This window comes from Anolis carolinensis, chromosome 6 (genome assembly GCF_035594765.1).
Source record: "Anolis carolinensis isolate JA03-04 chromosome 6, rAnoCar3.1.pri, whole genome shotgun sequence".
In the NCBI taxonomy this organism is placed as follows: domain Eukaryota; kingdom Metazoa; phylum Chordata; class Lepidosauria; order Squamata; family Dactyloidae; genus Anolis; species Anolis carolinensis.
The window spans coordinates 28,440,789-28,459,171 of record NC_085846.1 but is presented as its reverse complement, the minus strand read 5'-3'; the positions used below and the strand labels follow the sequence as shown (position 1 = coordinate 28,459,171).

Sequence of the window (18,383 nt, the reverse complement as noted above, 5' to 3'; positions counted from 1 at the left end):
GCTTACTGTCAGTCTTGTAGGTTCAAATTCAGTGTTGCCAACTCAGCACAGAACTCCCTTACCATATCCCAAACTCAACATTTGTATGCAGTAGGTGTGTGACTACACACTTTTCTGGTATTTCAAGTTCATGGTTGCTGGCAGGAAGGGGGAAAGATCCCAGCTGGGAAACTCGAGGATCTGCCAAGGAGAAACTATAAACAAAGCAGCAGCTAAAAGAAGGTGAAGTTTATGGGAGAGAATACAAATCTGAGGAAAATGTACATATGACAAGATTTACAGAGGTTAGGAACCCATTCCACACTGCGCTTTTTGAATTCTCATCCAGTGTTATAATTTCCTAAACATTTTATCAGACATTGTTTGCAAGCCATTGAAGATTTTACTACAACATTTAAGTTTAGGAACTCTTCCCCATTTCCAATATGAGCTAGAACTCCTGAGGGTCCGCAACTTCTGAAATGCAGATCCACAACATCTGGAATGCAATACTTTGCCCAGAGCTGTTCTACACTTACATGCCATAAGAGGGACAAAATTCTTAAATATTGCAGGACATGGTGAATAGTTAGTAGTGTTGTGCTTTTGTATGGAATTGCTTTTCATTTTGTATAGTTTCATTTGTGTCGTCTCATTTTTGTATTTGGTTTCCGCTAACAAAAATGGGCCACCCATAAGACACAAATTTTTATCTGGCTAACGAAAAACACAAAAATTTTCGTGCCATGGGAGGGCTTCCAAAGCTCACCCCCCCTCACTTTTTGGGCTAGAACCCACCAACTTTTGAAATCTTTGGGTCTTCCCCAGAGTACTATTGTTATTAATAATATTATTATTATTAACACCCATTGGCACACATCAGCTGTCATGGGGAAGCACTCCTCTCCCAGACTCAACTTAGGGTCCCAGAGTAGATATTGTTATTAATATATATATATATATTAATAATATTATTAAGACCCACTGGCAAACATCAGATGTTAAGGGAAAGGCACTCCTCTCCCAGACTCAGCTTAGGGTCCCAGAGCAGCTATTGTTATTAATATATATATCAATATTATTAACACCCATTAGCTCACATCAGATGTAATGGGGAGGCACTCCTCTGTGGGACTCAGCTTAGGGTCCCAGAATAACTATTGTTATTAATATATATATTATTAATATTATTAACACCCATTGGTACACATCAGATGTAATGGGAAAGCAGCCCTCTGTCAGTACCTGCTTATTATTACGGGGACAAAACAAACAGAAAACGAAAGCAAGCATTTTCGTCTCACCTCTTGTTTCCTACAAAAATGTCATCATTTGTTTTGTGTAGATGAACGGTCGAAACAAAACGATAGCACGAAGGAACCGAAGGAAAAAAATTCGTGCCCATCTCTAATAGTTAATTACCTATCTGGACAACCAGAGTATGTAAGAATTACACTGGATCAAGACATAAAATGTGTAGGCCAAAATGACTTCAGTGGTTTTATATAGCCAGGAAGAATACTAACCGCTGTTGCTCTATTTACAACTAATTCTAAATATACTTAATAAGCCAATATGAACCTGCGGTGTGGCTGCAAGGATGTCAGAATCCCGTTCCTTGCTATGCAACATGATGAACAATAGGAATGTTAAACTACCTGTGATGTTTGCTCAATCATCTAACATCTCCTGGTAGAAATTATGCAAAGATGGCAAACCCATTGCAAAACTCCCAGGGCCTGGCACAGGAGCCAGTAGCGGCAAATGAGTTGGACACTAAAAAAGCTTCCACTTTCCTTTGAGCTTGAAACTTTACTTGGCAACCGGCCCACTTCTGCAAGGATGGAGTGTCCTTTTAAACCGCAAATAGCACTTTAGAGGAGGCCAAAAAAAAAAGAATCACACATCCACACAAATAATGAGCTAAAGATCTGTCAAGAAACCACGTGGATTGAGAGATCTCAGCCACTGTATCTATCCATAATGACAAAAATGAACACAAGCATCACAAAGAAAGCCAGGCTGATTCTCAGCGCACTCTTGTTAACTGTTTCTAAGGCACGGCATGCAGTTTAATAAGCCCCAAAATGACAGTAAATGTCCAGTCGTCTTTTTAAAAATTATTTTTTGCTCTTTGGCTTTTCTTTCTTCTTTGCAGGCATATATATATATTCAGTTGAAACACACAGCAGTTAATTTGACAGAGACTAATCTGAACCTTCCAGCCGGAAGGGAAGGAGTGATGCACAAATTAACAAGACGATACAGCGTCTGCTTTTGGCCCGGGGCCTGTTTGCTTTCACTCTTTGAAATGCTATTCCAGGCGTTCCGAAACCCAGCTTTGCACAGACACTAAGAATCCCCATGTGTCTTGAAGGATCACACTCAAGGAAAGTATTTTCCATTTTTAGATGCTGGCATCAATCATTTAAGAACCAACCCTTGTGTAAGGTGGGGACCTGGAGTGGAGAAAACCCAAATTCTCCAGCACTAAGCTAAGCTTGCTAGCCGCTGTAAGGTGTTTCTCCTCATGTCCTCATCCTTTTATTCACTCTCTCCCCTCTCCTTTTTCATTCCCTTCTTCACTTGACTTTTATTGGGCTTTTCAAAAATATGATTACAGAAAAATGAGGACGGAAGAAAAAATGAAAAGATGAGAGGAATACATAAGATATGAGCATGAGATTACGCATATACATTAATATAAACTGGCCATATTGCTAAAACACATTTTCTTAAAGTTGACAGATATAAAAATATTATATATATATATATATATATATATATATATATAGATAGATAGATAGATATAGATATGAGCAGCTAAAGCAGTGATCTCACCATTAAACAATAGATTGAGAATGTTCATCATTCCAGCCTTTGAGTACAGATCTTTTGAATATGTTCAGGATCAAATCATGTTGACCATTAGTTAAATTTGATGTCTCCAAGACTTAATTTATAAGAATATAAATGAAAAATTCCAAATCAAAACTGATACATTGTAATGCACATTCAACCCATATTTGCAAAATGTACTCTTTTTTTGGTAGTATTGGGGGTTTTTTGGAGGGGGGATTGTGTCAGGAGCAACTTGAAAGACTGCAAGTTGATTCTGGTGTGAGAGAATTGGCCATCTGTGCCAACGTTGCCTAGGGGACACCCAGATGTTTGATATTTTATCATCCTTGTGGGAGGTTTCTCTCATGTCTTCGTATGGGGAGCTGGAGCTGACACAGGGAGCTCACCTGCTCTCCCTGGATTTGAACCATTGACCTGTCCGTCAACAGTCCTGCCGGCACAAGGGTCTAACCATTAGGCCACCGGGGGCTCCTTTTTAGGTAGTATTGGCAAAAACATTGCATTGGCATCAGCACAAGGCATAGATCACATACTATAATACGGGGAAGGATAACAACATTATGTATTCTTGTTTTTCTGGAAAGCATATGATCCCACTCTCAGCACACAGGAACTAGGTGATGCAAATGGAAAAAAAAGAGGGAGATTCCCCATGTATGAACGTCTCCTATAGACCACGGCTATACATTGGGCCGTCAGCATTGACTGGGGTTTGGTTAGGTCCAAACCTGTGAATGCTCAAGTCCCATGGTAAATTGGTGTTTCTAATAAAATAGCTTTTTTGATATTTAAAAAAAATATTTTCTTGCCCTGGATGGTTGAATTTGTTGATGCGGAATCCACAAGTACAAAAAGCTGACTGCAGTCTATATTGCTAATGAGACACTCCTTAGTTTCATTCTCATTATGAGAAACTAATTCCTAATTGCTAGCTTCTGACATCTGTTTGAGGTCGGAAACATGCTACATCTGTCTGTGTCCCCACATATGCATATATATATATACATACATACACTCCCTTGCTGGGAGTGTTTGCATTTAACAATTCACCAAGGCTTACTGCTACATCAACCACGGGTGTGTCCCCATGGCAGAGTTCACGGTTGATCATCCGTAATATATTAAAATTACTGCTGGAAGATTTAGCCGTAGTTTCAAGTCACCAGGGAAAGCACCAGTAAACAGAGAGTGCAGATGGTTATGAGAAAAGCTTTCAGTCCTCCTGGGAAGAAGGAAAAATGCCTTGTACAACCTCAGTGTTCCTCCATCCCCTCTTTACTCAACATATAGAACGGAAGAAGAGCACTTTCTTATTCTTTGAAGCGAGCAGGCTCAGCCCAACCATGAGACAGACTGGCAGCTAAGTCAGGCAGCAGACGATGGGGGACTGCAGAAGTATCATCCAGACCATTCATCCAGAGAGAGAGAAATAGAGAGACTAATCCAATAGCACCCAGTGAGTTTCACAGCTTTACTGGTGACTAATCCCAGTTCAACGCTTTCATATACCAGCTATCTCTTGCCAGATTCGTACAGTAAATTATAATGATTAGAATGACATGTCCTTCCTTAGTGAGGGCATTCAACAGCAAAGACGCCACTATAGATTGCGTATCCCTTTATCCAAAATGCTTGGAGCCAAAAGTGTTTTGTGTTTCACATTTGGAATACTTATATTCCCATTTATGTACATAATGATATATCTTAGAGAAGGGACTCAAGCCTAAATACAAAACTTATGTTCCGTATACAGCTTATGGAGCCCCCAATAGCCCAGCAGGTTAAATCGGTGAGCTGCTAAAATTGTTGATCAAAAGGTTGGCAGTTCGAATCCGGGGAATGGGGTGAGCTCCCACTGTTAGCCCCAGCTTCTGCCAACCTAGCAGTTAGAAAACATACAAATGTGAGTAGATCAATAGGTACCGCTCCAGCGGGAAGGTAACAGTGTTCCATGCAGTCATGCCGGCCACATGACCTTGGAGGTGTCTACGGACAACGCTTGCTCTTTGGCTTAGAAATGGAAATGAACACCAACCCCTCAGAGTCAGACATGACTAGACTTAATGACAGGGGAAAACCTTTACCTTTACTATACAGTTTATACCCATTGCCTGAATGCCATTTTATATAATGTTTTAAATACTGTTGTACATGAAACAAAGTTTATGTATATTCAACCATCAGAAAGCAAAAGTGTGTCTATCTCACATGTCATCCATGCTGACAATTTTGGATTTTTGGGGTATTTTGGATTTTGCCATTCTGGATAAGGGATTCTCAACCTGTATCACAAAATCATTTTCTGCATGCACTCATCATGTACTAGCAGTGGCACCTGGAGAAATGAATCCAGTGATTATCAACAGATGAGCAGACCCATGTAGAAGAAGGAAGTCCAGCAGAAATTTGAGCCCTAGCTCATGGAATGTATTCAAGATGAAAGGTCAGCACCTTTCCTATTCAGTGGGTATAATAGTAATAGTAATGGTAATAATATTTATAGCACACCCTATCTCCTCGAAGGGTCTCAGGTATAGGCAGTTTGACATCTCAGCTTTTATGGACGGGATTTTATATAACTACAATCCTAAAAAAAATGAAATTAGGCTAGCATCTTGACTTGGGAGTATGTTTCAGAGGGTGTCAAGATTGAGAGAAGTCACAGTCCCACTCTATTCTGCATTGGTCAAACCTCACCTGGAATACTGTGTCCAGTGCTCAGCACCAATATTCAAGAAGGATATTGATAATCCCCAGTGGCACAGGGGGTAAAACTGCTGAACTGCTGAATTTGCTGACCAAAAGGCCAGCAGTTCAAATCCAGGGAGCGAGGTGAGATCCTGCTGTTAGCCCCAGCTTCTGCCAACTTAGCAGTTCAAAAACATGCAAATGTGAGTCGATCAGTAGGTACCGCTCTGGCGATAAGGTAACGGTGCTCCATGCAGTCATGCTAGCCACTAGACCTTGGAGGTGTCTATGGACAATGCCGGCTCTTCGTCTTAGAAATGGAGATGAGCACCAACCCCCAGAGTTGGACGTGATTAGACTTAATGTCAAGGGGAAACCTTTACCTTTACTTATAAGCTAGATTGCATCAGAACAATCAAATCTGAGGAATGGTTGAGGGACCTGGGCATGTTTAGCTTGGAGAAAAGAAGGCTGAGAGGAGACATGATAGACATAATTAAATATTTGAAAGGATATCACATTGAGGAGGGGTGTGAGCTTGCTTTCTGTTGCTCTGGAAACTAAGACACAGAGCAATGGTTCAAACTGCAGGGAAAGAGATTCCACCTAAACATTACGAAGAAGACCTTCATGACAGTAAAGGCTGATCAACAGTGGAATATGCTACCTTATAGTGTGGAGTCTCCTTCTCTGGAGGCTTTAAGCAGAGCCTGAATGGCTGTCTTTTGGGAGTGTTTACATTGCATTTTCCTGCCTGGCAGAATGGGGTTGGATTGGATGGTCCTCGGGGTGTCTTCCAACTCTAAGATTCTATAATTCTACACTGGAGCAAATATGTGTAAGGCTGTATTGTGAAAACAATTATGCCCTGTTCCCTTTGCTCTGATCCAGCCAAGGTCACTCAGTTGTGAATGGCAATTTTTTTCCATAGTTAAAATAGTAAAGTGTAGAGTGTGAGAGATATGATGTGGAAGGAAGTAGGATTAAAAAGCATTGCAAAAGCAAAGGTTCCACCCCATTGTTTTTGTTTTTTTTCTTTTTGTGGGGAGTGGGGAAAGACGTCCATCCGGTGAAATTCACCAGCCGAACCGGATAGCTTGGGACAGGCATGCAGGAACTTCTGTATGTTGGAAGGCTGATAAGCAGGGAAGCTTGGAGCCTGCGGGGGAGACCAAGCTGACAAGGAGTTTCAAACAGAAGAAACAGAGAAAAGGGCGTGAACGGTTTTCCAGTTGGGAAGTCAAGGATGGAGAAAGCACATTATGGATAAGAATATTTTAGTTGTAGATAACGAAAATCCAGTAATCAACAGATTCTGGCTTGCCTAGAAGCCTTGAATCCTGACAGCTGGTCCTATCCTTCTGATGCTGCAAGTCAGAGAGGAAGAAAGCTTGGAAATACTATTTTTTCTCACTAGCCCATGGATTAGAGGCTCAAGAAGTTGTGGTTCAAACAGTAATTTTCCAAGTTTTATGGAATTCCTCACTGATGATACAAATGTGAAGTCTGCATATGTGACTGTGGCACCATCTACACTACCATATAATCCAGTTTCTGAACTAGAATATATGGCCGTGTGGATCGAGCCTGTGACTACTGTATTCTACAAGAGAACAAAAATAAAGTGCTGGGACAAATTCGGGTTAATATTTATATTACATTCCTTATTAAGGATAGCGCATTTTCAGCGCAATCTGGGGAGAAGAATTTGGCGCATCCAAATGTTTTGGGCTATTATTTATTTATTTATTGTATTTATATTCCGCCCTTCTGACCCCGAAGGGGATTCAGGGCAGATCACAGAACACATATACAGCAAACATTCAGTGCTGTATATTATAGCAATGACAAGACAGACAACAGATAGAGGTTTATATAGGCTTTCCCATCTTTCAGCATCTTTGGAGGCTATGCTTGGTTCTGGGCACTGGGAGGTGCTGTCACTCCATCTCCCTGTCGAAGAACTTTCTTTGTTTGTAAACTTCCTCCTTTTTTCTGATCAAACGCCAAGCCTAAATAGCTCCCCGCTTTCATGTGGTTCCTATTTATCTACTCACATTTGTTTTTAAACTGCTAAAGGTCAGGAGCTCACTCTGACCCGGGCTTCAAACTCTCAAACTTCCAGTTGGCAAGATTTATTGCAGCTTGGTGACTGACCTGCTGTGTTAAAGCCTGGTCCAACTTCCAAATACAACTCCCATAACTCTTTAGCAGTGGCTGTTCTGCCTTGGGATGTTGGAAACGGAAGCCTAATATAAGAAAAAACTTGAACAAATATTGAGGGGAGAGTGAAAGCAAGCTGTCATCAGCAAACATAGTTGGTCTTCTACATTGGCAGATTTGACTTTTGCAACCTTGATTTTGTGCAGGTTTGATTAAAATGTTCTTTCTAGGAATCTATAGGTCCTTCTGTGTGAATTTTATGTACAGCTATAGAATCACGCCAGAGGATTTAGATTCCTAGAGATAACTTCTCTCCAATAAGTCACCAGAAATTGGCCACAGAATTGCACTAAAAGACCTAGAGATTCCTAGAGAGTTTTCTCGGGTTTTAAAAAAGTATTTTTTTTAAAACTGTGGTTTTCCCACTTTTGTGGGATCCTAACCCTAGTGAATGTGGAAGGCTGGCTTTACTATAGATTTGGAGGAAGGAAGCATTTCAATCGCCTTCCCCACCCTTTTTTCTTCTGCCCTCAAATTGTGAGATCAACAGCATGGTCAGTTCACAAAAGGGTTATTCGTGGGCACCTACCTTTCAAAAGAGTCTCGGCAAGAGACTTTTCTAGCATTACCTATGAAGCAAGCTTTTTTTTTTGCCAGCTAGACCTAGAAGAAACATAGCAGCATATCCGAATAGGCACAACTAGACCGGAGAAAGAGAAAAAAATACCCTTCAGGCTACATTTGGAACTATTCTAAAAATTCTCCTTCCATCTCGGAACACAAACAATTTGTCAGGCTAGGATGCTTTTCTGATCAGAGCTTACAAAAATAACTGCCTTGGAGCACAGTTCCTACAATCCCTTCTGGTGGGTTCTGTGAGTCCAAAATAAGTAACTTTTTAAAGTTTGGATTGTTCCCACTTAAGAGGGATAGAAATTGCTTTGTACCTTGGGTGCATTGTCTGCCTTTTGGAGTCTATAGTCCCCTACCTCCCTTTTTTGCTAGAAAATGGCGAACTGGGGGTCATTAAACAGCCTTACAAGGCTATATGTGGCCCCTATGGCCACATACCTTAAATATTAAAGGTCAAATCAAATTAATCATTGGGTTCTGCTTTTATCATGTGTTATGTGCAATCTTATATGTTGATAGTGATCCAAAACTCTCCTCTATTTCTGCCAGTTTTTTTTTACCAAATGCTTACAGAAGTTACAGTTTTCGAGTATACACTCAAAAACTACCAAATATTACCCTGTAGACAGGGCCTGGTTTAACATTTTGCTCTTCAAATTATTCTTGTCCATGAATAGGAAAGAGTCAGAAGTAGAGCTGCCATCATATCATGCCAGATATGCAAAGCAGTCATTTGAGCTGAGTTACTACATATCTGTATGCTGAATGCAGAGAGAAGGAAGGAAATAAACACACACATGCACACAGAGAGCAAACCCAAAGAGGCAAGCAAATTCTTTTCTTAGATTTCTTTCCTGTTCTGTCCCAGTATAGAATAGATTACATCAGGGTTGAGGAATGCAAGCTCCTCCAGATGTTGCCTTGACTGCAACTCCCATCTTTCCTTGCTACAGGCTATGCTCTCTTGGACCGTAGAAACTGCTATTCTATAACATCTAGAGTTGTCTGTGGTAAATACGATCTGATTTGAATTTCGCAATGTTCAGCATAGTTTATTCACATACAAAATGTCTAAGGTGACATTCTATAATACAGCACCCATTTGCAGCTTGCAACCCATTGTTGCAATCCAACCTCACCAAAAATGTGCCAAATCCCAAGAATCAGCCTTTATTTCAAATAATAAAAATCAAGTTTATAGTCTAAGGTCACACACACACACACACACACACACAACAAGGCAATGCTATTGAATACACAAGTTGGATAGGATTTTCAACACTCAGCAATTGGGACTTCAGTGTCTTGCATAGCTATTTGCTCTCATCTGTAAGAAGTAAAACCAGGTCAAATTCAGTACAGTAGAATCTCACTTATCCAACATAAACGGGCTGGCAGAACGTTGGATAAGTGAATATGTTGGATAATAAGGAGGGATTAAGGAAAAGCCAATTAAACATCAAATTAGATTATGATTTTACAAATTATGCACCAAAACATCATGTTATACAACAAATTTGACAGAAAAAGTAGTTCAATACACAGTAATGCTATGTAGCAATTACTGTATTTACGAATTTAGCACCAAAATATCACAATGTTTTGAAAACATTGACTACAAAAATGCATTGGCTAATCCAGAACGTTGGATAAGTGAGTGTTGGATAAGTGAGACTCTACTGTATTTCAGGTGTTTGTGTGTACCTTCAAGTTGCCTGTCAACTTAGGGCAATCCCATGAATATTATACTTTTTTTAGGCAGGTGTGTTTTTCCCAGTTCCTTCTGCTGAAACAAAGTCAATAGCACTTGCATTGATTAACAGGATCCCATCCATGTATAAACCAGAGTTGACCCATATTAGCTTCCAAGATACAAGCACATTAAAAATACAAATCTTCCATCTGAAGCCTAAAATAGTACAGGTAAGATCAAACACCAAGATTTAATTGTCTCTTTCTCCAAATTACAAAGAGCAATCCTCAGTTGGCACATGATCAATTGGCTATTCACTTCTACTCTGTTCAACTAATAACCAATCTCATGATTCCAAAACTATGTCTCTTCATCGTGGATGAGTGGACTTCTTTACTACTTTGATTCTAAACATTATTCACAGAACCATTGAACTAGAGATCTGGAAGGGACCCCAAGGGCCATCCAATCCAACCCTTTGCCATGCAAGAATACACAAACAAAGCACTCCTGACAGATGGCCATCCAACACCCAGAGAAGAAGACTACACTACAATACAAGGAAGCATACTCCACTGACAAACAGATCTTGTTATCAGGAAATTCTTCCTAATGTTTACGTGTGCAGTCTAAACACAAAGGCATGTGTCAGAAGAACATACCAAGAGCAATCATTTATGTCCCCACCTTTTTCTCTGTGCCAGCATTGTGTTTGCATCATACATGTAAGGCTAACATTCTTTTACTCCAGAACAAATAGCTACCACTTTAAATTCCATGCTTCAATGCCGACGCCAATAGATCAGAAAACCCACTTTTCAAAAGAGTCACCTTTCTACTTATGTTGGGGCACTTTGATAACTAATTATAACAGGATGATTAAAAGGCACGGGCAACTCACACACATGATTAAATGACATCGGTTTACTATTTATTCAGAAACAGAAGTGGATTTTTTTTAAAAAAAATCTCAGCACATCATCACAATTATAGCTTCCATAGTTACGCCCTAAAACCCCACCACATTCTTTCCCCCAACATACATTTATGTCATATTTATTGATTGCTATAAAAATGTATATCCTGTCCTGTGAGTGTTTATGCACCTCTTGGGACCGTTAATCGCTCTGAAACAATAAAACAATCCCCCAAAAAAGTGATATAATAAAGGCAAAGAAAGACGCAGAGAAGGCTGTAATGTAGCGCTTAAACAATAAAATGATCCAAAAAAGGAATATAATAAGAACAAAGAAAGATGCAGAGAATGATGTAATATGATTCATTCTCGCTTCCAAGGACGTCTCTCCCAAGGATGCATGTTCTTTCTTACAGCAAGCATAACTTGGCCCTCCTCTTTCTCATACCCAGAACAACTTCTTCTTATTATTATTATTATTATCAACACAACGACGTTGTATGGCACAGCAAACAAGATAGATATGCTGGATAGATATGCTGGAAACAATAGACATTGACAAAATCACCATCTGCCAACTGCAAAAGGCCACCCTACTGGGATCTGCACACATCATCAGAAAATACATCACACAGTCCTAGACACTTGGGAAGTGTTCGACTTGTGGTTTTGCGAAACGAAATCCAGCATTATTATTATTATTATTATTATTATTATTATTATTATTATTATTTATATGACGCTTTCTTATAACAGTCAAGTTGATGCATTCTACATCTACTCTGCCATTAGCTGGCCCTCCTCTTTCCCATAGCCAGAACTGATTGTTGTTATTGTTGTTGTTTTTATTATTATGCCGCTTTCTTATAGCAATCAAGTTTGATGCCCTTCACATCTTTCTCATACACAGAACTACTTATACCGTTACTACTTATTATTATTACTACTACTTACATGCCACTTTCTTACAGCAGGCATGTTTGATGCCCTCCACATCTACTCCACTATTACTTGGCCCTCCTCTTTCTCATGTCCAGAACTACTACTACTACTACTACTACTTATTATTATTATTATGCTGCTTTCATACAGCAGTCAAGTTGATGCCCTCCATATCTACTCCACCATTATTTGACCCTCCTCTTTCCTATACACAGATTATTATTATTATTATTATTATTATTATTATTATTATTATTATTTTATGCCATCATTATTATTTATATGCCGCTTTCTTATAGAAATCAAGTTGATGTCCTCCACATCTCTTTCACAAACCTAGAACTTATTGTTATTATAGTATAGTAATACCTACGGTGGCGCAGCAGATTAAACCGCTGAGCTGCTGAACATGGTGACCGAAAGATCAGCAGTTCAAATCCGGAGAGCGGAATGAGCTCCTCCTGTTAGCCTCAGCTTCTGCCATCCTAGCAGTTCAAAAATATGCAAATGTGAGTAGATTAATAGGTACTGCTCCAGCAAGAAGTTAACGGAGCTCTACACAGTCATGCCGGCCACGTGACCTTGGAGGCGTCTACGGACAATGCCAGCTCTTCAGCTTAAAAACAGAGATGAGCACCAACTCTCAGTCAGACATGACTAGACTTAATGTTGGGAAAAACATTTACCTTTACTATATTATTTATATGTCATTTTCTTACAGCAGTCAAGTTGATGCCCTCCACATCTACTCCATCATTACTTGGACCTCCTCTTTCCGATACTCAAATCTTATTATTATGATTATTATGTATATGCTGCTTCTTACAGCAGTCATGTTGATGCCCACCACATCTACTCTGCCTTTACTTGGCCCTCCTCTTTCTCATATCCAGAAATAATAATGATAATAATAATATGCCATTATTATTAATAATAATACACTATGTAACATGATTTTTGTTCCTGGATTTAAAATGTCATTTCCTAATTGGCTCCATCATAAAAACATGCTTTGCTACTCTGTTACTGAATATGCATGCATAGTGTGGAACACATCTCATCATGTTAGAACAGTGGATGTAGCTCTTAATGAGACATGCTGCATTATCACAGGATGTGTATGCCCAAGACCGCTGGAGAAATTATACTGTTTAGCTGGTATTGCACCACCTGACATCTGCCTGGAAGTAGCAGCCAACAGTGAAAAGACCAAGACAGTGACATCTCCGGCCCATCCCCTGTTCAGATATCAGCCAGCACGCCAATGCCTTAAATCAAGAAATAGTCTTCTAAAATCTACATAGATACTCGCAGCAAGCAAGAGTCCAAAAGTGGTAGGCTAAAACCTGGAACCTCCACCCATGGCTGATACTGAATGAGAGATTCCTTCCTGGGCATACAGAAAACTGGGTAACTTAGAAGGCAGTGAACAGACTGCGCTCTGGCACCACGAGATGCAGAGCCAACCTTAAGAAATGGGGTCACAAAGTGGAGTCCACGACATGTGAGTGGGGAGAAGAGCAAACCAAAGGCTACCTATTACAATGCAGTCTGAGCCCTGCCACATGTACTATGGAGGACCTTTTTAGAGCGACACCAGAGCCACTCCAAGTGGCCAGACACAAGTCAAAGGACACTTAGTATAATGCCAAGTTTTTAACTTTGTTTGTGGTTTCAAGTACATTACAACTGTACCCTCGGTTCACTTCTAACACGATAAATAAAATCATAAAAACACGGAAAAATTATTAAGTTTGTGGCCTCCTCAAAAACAGAGTTTCTGGAGTATAACAACTACTTTCAAAGTAGTCCCGCACAATTAAACAGAAATTAATACTTTCAAACCAGAAACAGAGCATATTTCACAAGTTGTTACTTATTATTATTACAGTATTACTACTACTACTACATGCGACTTTCTTACAACAGGCATGTTTTGATGCCCTCTAAATCTATTCAGCCATTACTTGGCCGTTCGCCTTCTCATATCCAAAAATAAGAATAATGATATTATTCATGGTATATGTCATAATTTATTGATTTGTTATATATGGTTTACATAGTGTGCAATTTGTGTATTTGGTTTATAATGTTTTTTGTTTGAATTTATATATTATGTAATTTTTGTTTTTAACTATTATATGCCGCTTTGAATCCCACCAATGGGAGAAAAGCAGCATAAAAATAAATAACAATAATAATAATAATGGGTTGTTGTGCATTTTCCGGGCTGTATGGCCATGTTCTGGAGCATGGCCACACAGCCCGGAAAACGCACAACAACCCAGTGATTCCAGCCATGAAAGTCTTCGACAACACAATAATAATAATAATAATAATAATAATAATAATAATGTGTTGAAGGCTTATCATGGCCGAAATCACTGGGATGACGTGAGCTTTCTGGGCTGCATGGCCATGTTCCAGGAGCATTCTCTACTGATGTTTCACCCACATGCATGGCAGGCATCCGCAGAAGTTGTGAGGTCTGTTGGAAACTAGGCAAATCCCAACAATGGATTCCCTCAGGCAGAAAGCAGCCAGGCTTTGAAGCTGAACGGCTATTCAATGCTAATCAAGGTGATTAATTGCAACATTCACACTTGCCTCCAACAGACAAGAGTTCTTTCTCCCATCCTGGACCTTCCACAGACATATAAACCTCCTTTGCCTAGGTCTCCACAGCAAACTACGCATCCACCACCAAGACACTACACCTGGAGGACCATCATCCTCAAGCTAAGAGAGATCGCCTAAGTAAGTAAGTTTCCAACAGACCTCACAACCTCTGAGGAGGCCTGTCATAGATGTGTGGAAAACGTCAGAATGCTTCTGGAACATGGTCATACAACCCGGAAAACTCACAGCAACCCAATAATAATAATAATAATAATCAGCTGATGACCCAAAATGCAGACTCTGCAAGGAAACCGACTGCTGCTGTAAGAAAATCGCACAGACAGACTAGAACAGAGGCACAACTATGTGGCCCAAATGATTCATTGGAATTTATGCCTCAAGTACCACCTGCCAGCAGTAAAGAACTGGTGGGATCACAAACCTGCAAAAGTATTGGAAAATGAGCACACAGAGATACTGTGGGACTTCCAAATCCAGACTGAAAAAGTTCTGGAACACAACACACCAGACATCACAGTTGTGGAAAAGAAAAAGGTTTGGATCGTTGATGTTGCCATCCCAGGTGACAGTCGCATTGACGAAAAACAACAGGAAAAACTCAGCCGCTATCAGGACCTCAAGATTGAACTTCAAAGACTCTGGCAGAAACCAGTGCAGGTGGTCCCGGTGGTGATGGGCACATTGGGTGCCATGCCAAAAGATCTCAGCCGGCATTTGGAAACAATAGAAATTGACAAAATTACGATCTGCCAACTGCAAAAGGCCACCCTACTGGGATCTGCGCGAATCATCCGAAAATACATCACACAGTCCTAGACACTTGGGAAGTGTTCGACTTGTGATTTTGTGATACGAAATCCAGCATATCTATCTTGTTTGCTGCATCATAATAAAATAATAATAATAACAACAACAACATTATAATATTATAATAATATTCGCTGATACATCACACTGTCCTAGACACTTGGGAAGTGTCTGACGTGTGATCCAATACAACAGCCAGCAGAGTGTCTGCTGTGGACTAATCTTGTGTTTCAAATACAGTAGAGTCTCACTTATCCAAGACTCGCTTATCCAACATTCTGGATTATCCAACGCATTTTTGTAGTCAATGTTTTCAATACATCATGATATTTTGGTGCTAAATTCATAAATACAGTAATTCGTACATAGCATTACTGCATATTGAACTACTTTTTCTGTCAAATTTGTCGTATAACATGATGTTTTGGTGCTTAATTTGTAAAATCTTAACCTAATTTGATGTTTAATAGGCTTTTCCTTAATGCCTCCCTAATATCCAACATATTTGCTTATCCAACATTCTGCCGGCCCGTTTATGTTGGATAAGTGAGACTCTACTGTATTATAATATTCGCTGATACATCACACAGTCCTAGACACTTGGGAAGTGTCCGACGTGTGATCCAATACAACAGCCAGCAGAGTGTCTGCTGTGGAATCATCTTGTGTTTCAAATAATAACAGTAGAAGCAGTAATAATAATAATAATGCTGTTTTTATAAAGCCACCCTTTCCCAGTTGGTTCAGTTGCCCATATGGGTGGATGAGTTTCAATCCTCCCAGTGGATCCCATTCCCAGGCCCCTGCCTTGTATCTTCACCCAATCAGTGTAACATTCCAGTGTGACATCCAGTGTGACCCCTGCGATGGTTCGATTCTCGCTTAACCCCAGATGCCCAGCATCGACGCTCCCTCGCTGTGCCCGGTTTAGCGCCTTTATTGGCAGGCGATTGCCGCTTCCAGCCCTGGAGGCGCGTCCCGGTTCATCCCGCTCGACCTCCCAGCGGGAAGCAAACCTTTCCCGCCCTGGTGTCCGAACGATCGCGCCCTGAACTTGCTTGCGACTTTCTCCACGGCTGGAGCGATCTCTGGGCTGAGACCCCGCACCCTCCCGCCTCCGATCCCCCGTAAGAAGACTCTCCTCTCCCGCCTTCTTTCCTCGCCCTGCCACGACGCAGACGGAGCCCCCTCTCCGCTCACCTCGGCGCTCCTGGGCGGCGGCGGCGGGATCCCAACCAAACAAAAAGCGACTCCATTCATCGGGCGCGGCGCTGGCCCCGACGGGGCGGACCAGGGTGCAAGCGGGACGGGAAAGAGAGGCGGCAGGAGCCCCGGCCGAGCGAGCAGAGGCGAGGAGAGGAGCGAAGAAAGCTGGCTGACTCGGCTGGGCCAGGCTGGCCCCGGCCTCCAGTGCTCCGCCTCTCCCGCGGCGGGAGGAGGAGGAAGGGGAGGAGGGCCGGGCCAGGCGGGCGGGAGGCTGAGCCCATCCGGAGGAGGAGGAGGAGGGGCACCGGGCGGACTGGGAGACCCTCGGGGAGGGCGATCCGCAAGAAGAAGGCCAAGGAGCGAAAGGAAGCAGGGAAGAAGGAGAAAAGAAGGGGGGAGGGGGAGAAGAAAGAAAAAAGAAGAAGAAAGGAGACGGGGAAGGAAAAGAAGAGGAGAGAAGAGAAGCGGGAGAAGGTAGCCTGCTATGAGTGTTTACAATTGAGTAACTGGTCAATCGGGAGCCCCAGTGGCGAAGTGTGTTAAAGCACTAAGCTGCTGAACTACAGACCGAAAGGTCCCAGGTTCAAATCCCAGGAGCGGAGTGAGCGCCCGTTGTTAGCTCCAGCTTCTGCCAACCTAGCAGTTCTAATAATAATAATAAGAAGAAGAAAACTTTATTTATACTCCGCCACCATCTCCCTGCGGGGACTCGGGGCGGCTTCCATGGGGCAGAGGCCCAAACAACATAGGACAAAATATAGGCAGCATAATACAAATCTATATATATAAAAGAGTGATGGCATCAGGGCGACCCACAAAACAACAAAACTACAGGCCTCCCCAACCTCTAAATTTGACAACACAACCCATCATCCACGGCTCTAGGTTGATACAACAAAAAGAAAAGAAAAATAAAGTCCTAATTACAGGGAGAGGAATAATTGCTTTTATCCAATTGCTGCCAGTTAGAAGGCTAAGCTCCTCCAACTTGGTCTCCTAGCAACCCAATAAAAAATAATAAAAAACACTAAAAATAATTAAAAACACTAAAAAATTAATATAATAAAATACTATAACAGAAAATAACTAAAAATAATACAAGAAAATAATAAAATATAGTAAAAAGATAACTTACAATAAAATTTATTAAAAAATACAAATAACGTCAAATAAAAATTACACAATTTTTAACCAATACCACCACCACTTTGCCACAGCAACGCGTGGCTGGGCACAGCTAGTCACACTATAAAACGATAAAACAGTAATACAATATATCAATTAAAACAAAAATACAGGATAAAAAATTGCATTTAAAACACATAAATGTGAGTAGATCAATAGGTACCGCTCTGGCGGGAAGGTAACGGCGCTCCATGCAGTCATGCCAATGGCCACATGACCTTGGAGGTATCTATGGACAACGCCGGCTCTTCGGCTTAGAAATGGAGATGAGCACCAACCCCCAGAGTCAGACATGACTGGACTTAACGTCAGGGGAAACCTTTACCTTTACTAACTGGTCAATAGACATAGGTAACAGGTAAAGGTTTCCCCTGACATTAAGTCTAGTCGTGTTCGACTCTGGGGGTTGGTGCTCATCTCCATTTCTAAGCCGAAGAGCCTCCAAGGTGATGTGTCCACTGGCATTACTGCATGGAACACCGTTACCTTCCCACCGGAGCAGTACCTATTGATCTACTCACATTTACATGTTTTCAAACTGCTAGGTTGGCAAAAGAAATGGTCAATAGACATAGAAGGGAAAGGTTTCTCCTGACATTAAGTCCAGTCATGTCCGACTCTGGGGGTTGGTGCTCATCTCCATTTCTAAGCCCAAGAGCCAGCATTTCC

General features: G+C 41.1%; 1 protein-coding gene across 2 annotated transcripts in view; it reads right to left on the bottom strand.

Annotated features, from left to right (window-relative positions):
• Positions 1–18,383, bottom strand: part of arhgap23 (Rho GTPase activating protein 23) — a 224,433-nt gene that overhangs the window by 169,065 nt on the left and 36,985 nt on the right. Inside the window, exon 1 of one of the 2 annotated variants that reach the window (XM_062984339.1) lies at positions 16,524–16,944. The exons of the other annotated variant lie outside the window; for it this stretch is intronic. Coding sequence (XP_062840409.1) covers positions 16,524–16,583 — 60 coding nt within the window. The 5' untranslated portion in view covers positions 16,584–16,944. Of the gene's footprint in view, positions 1–16,523; positions 16,945–18,383 lie in introns of those variants that run through there. 2 annotated transcript variants of the gene reach the window in all.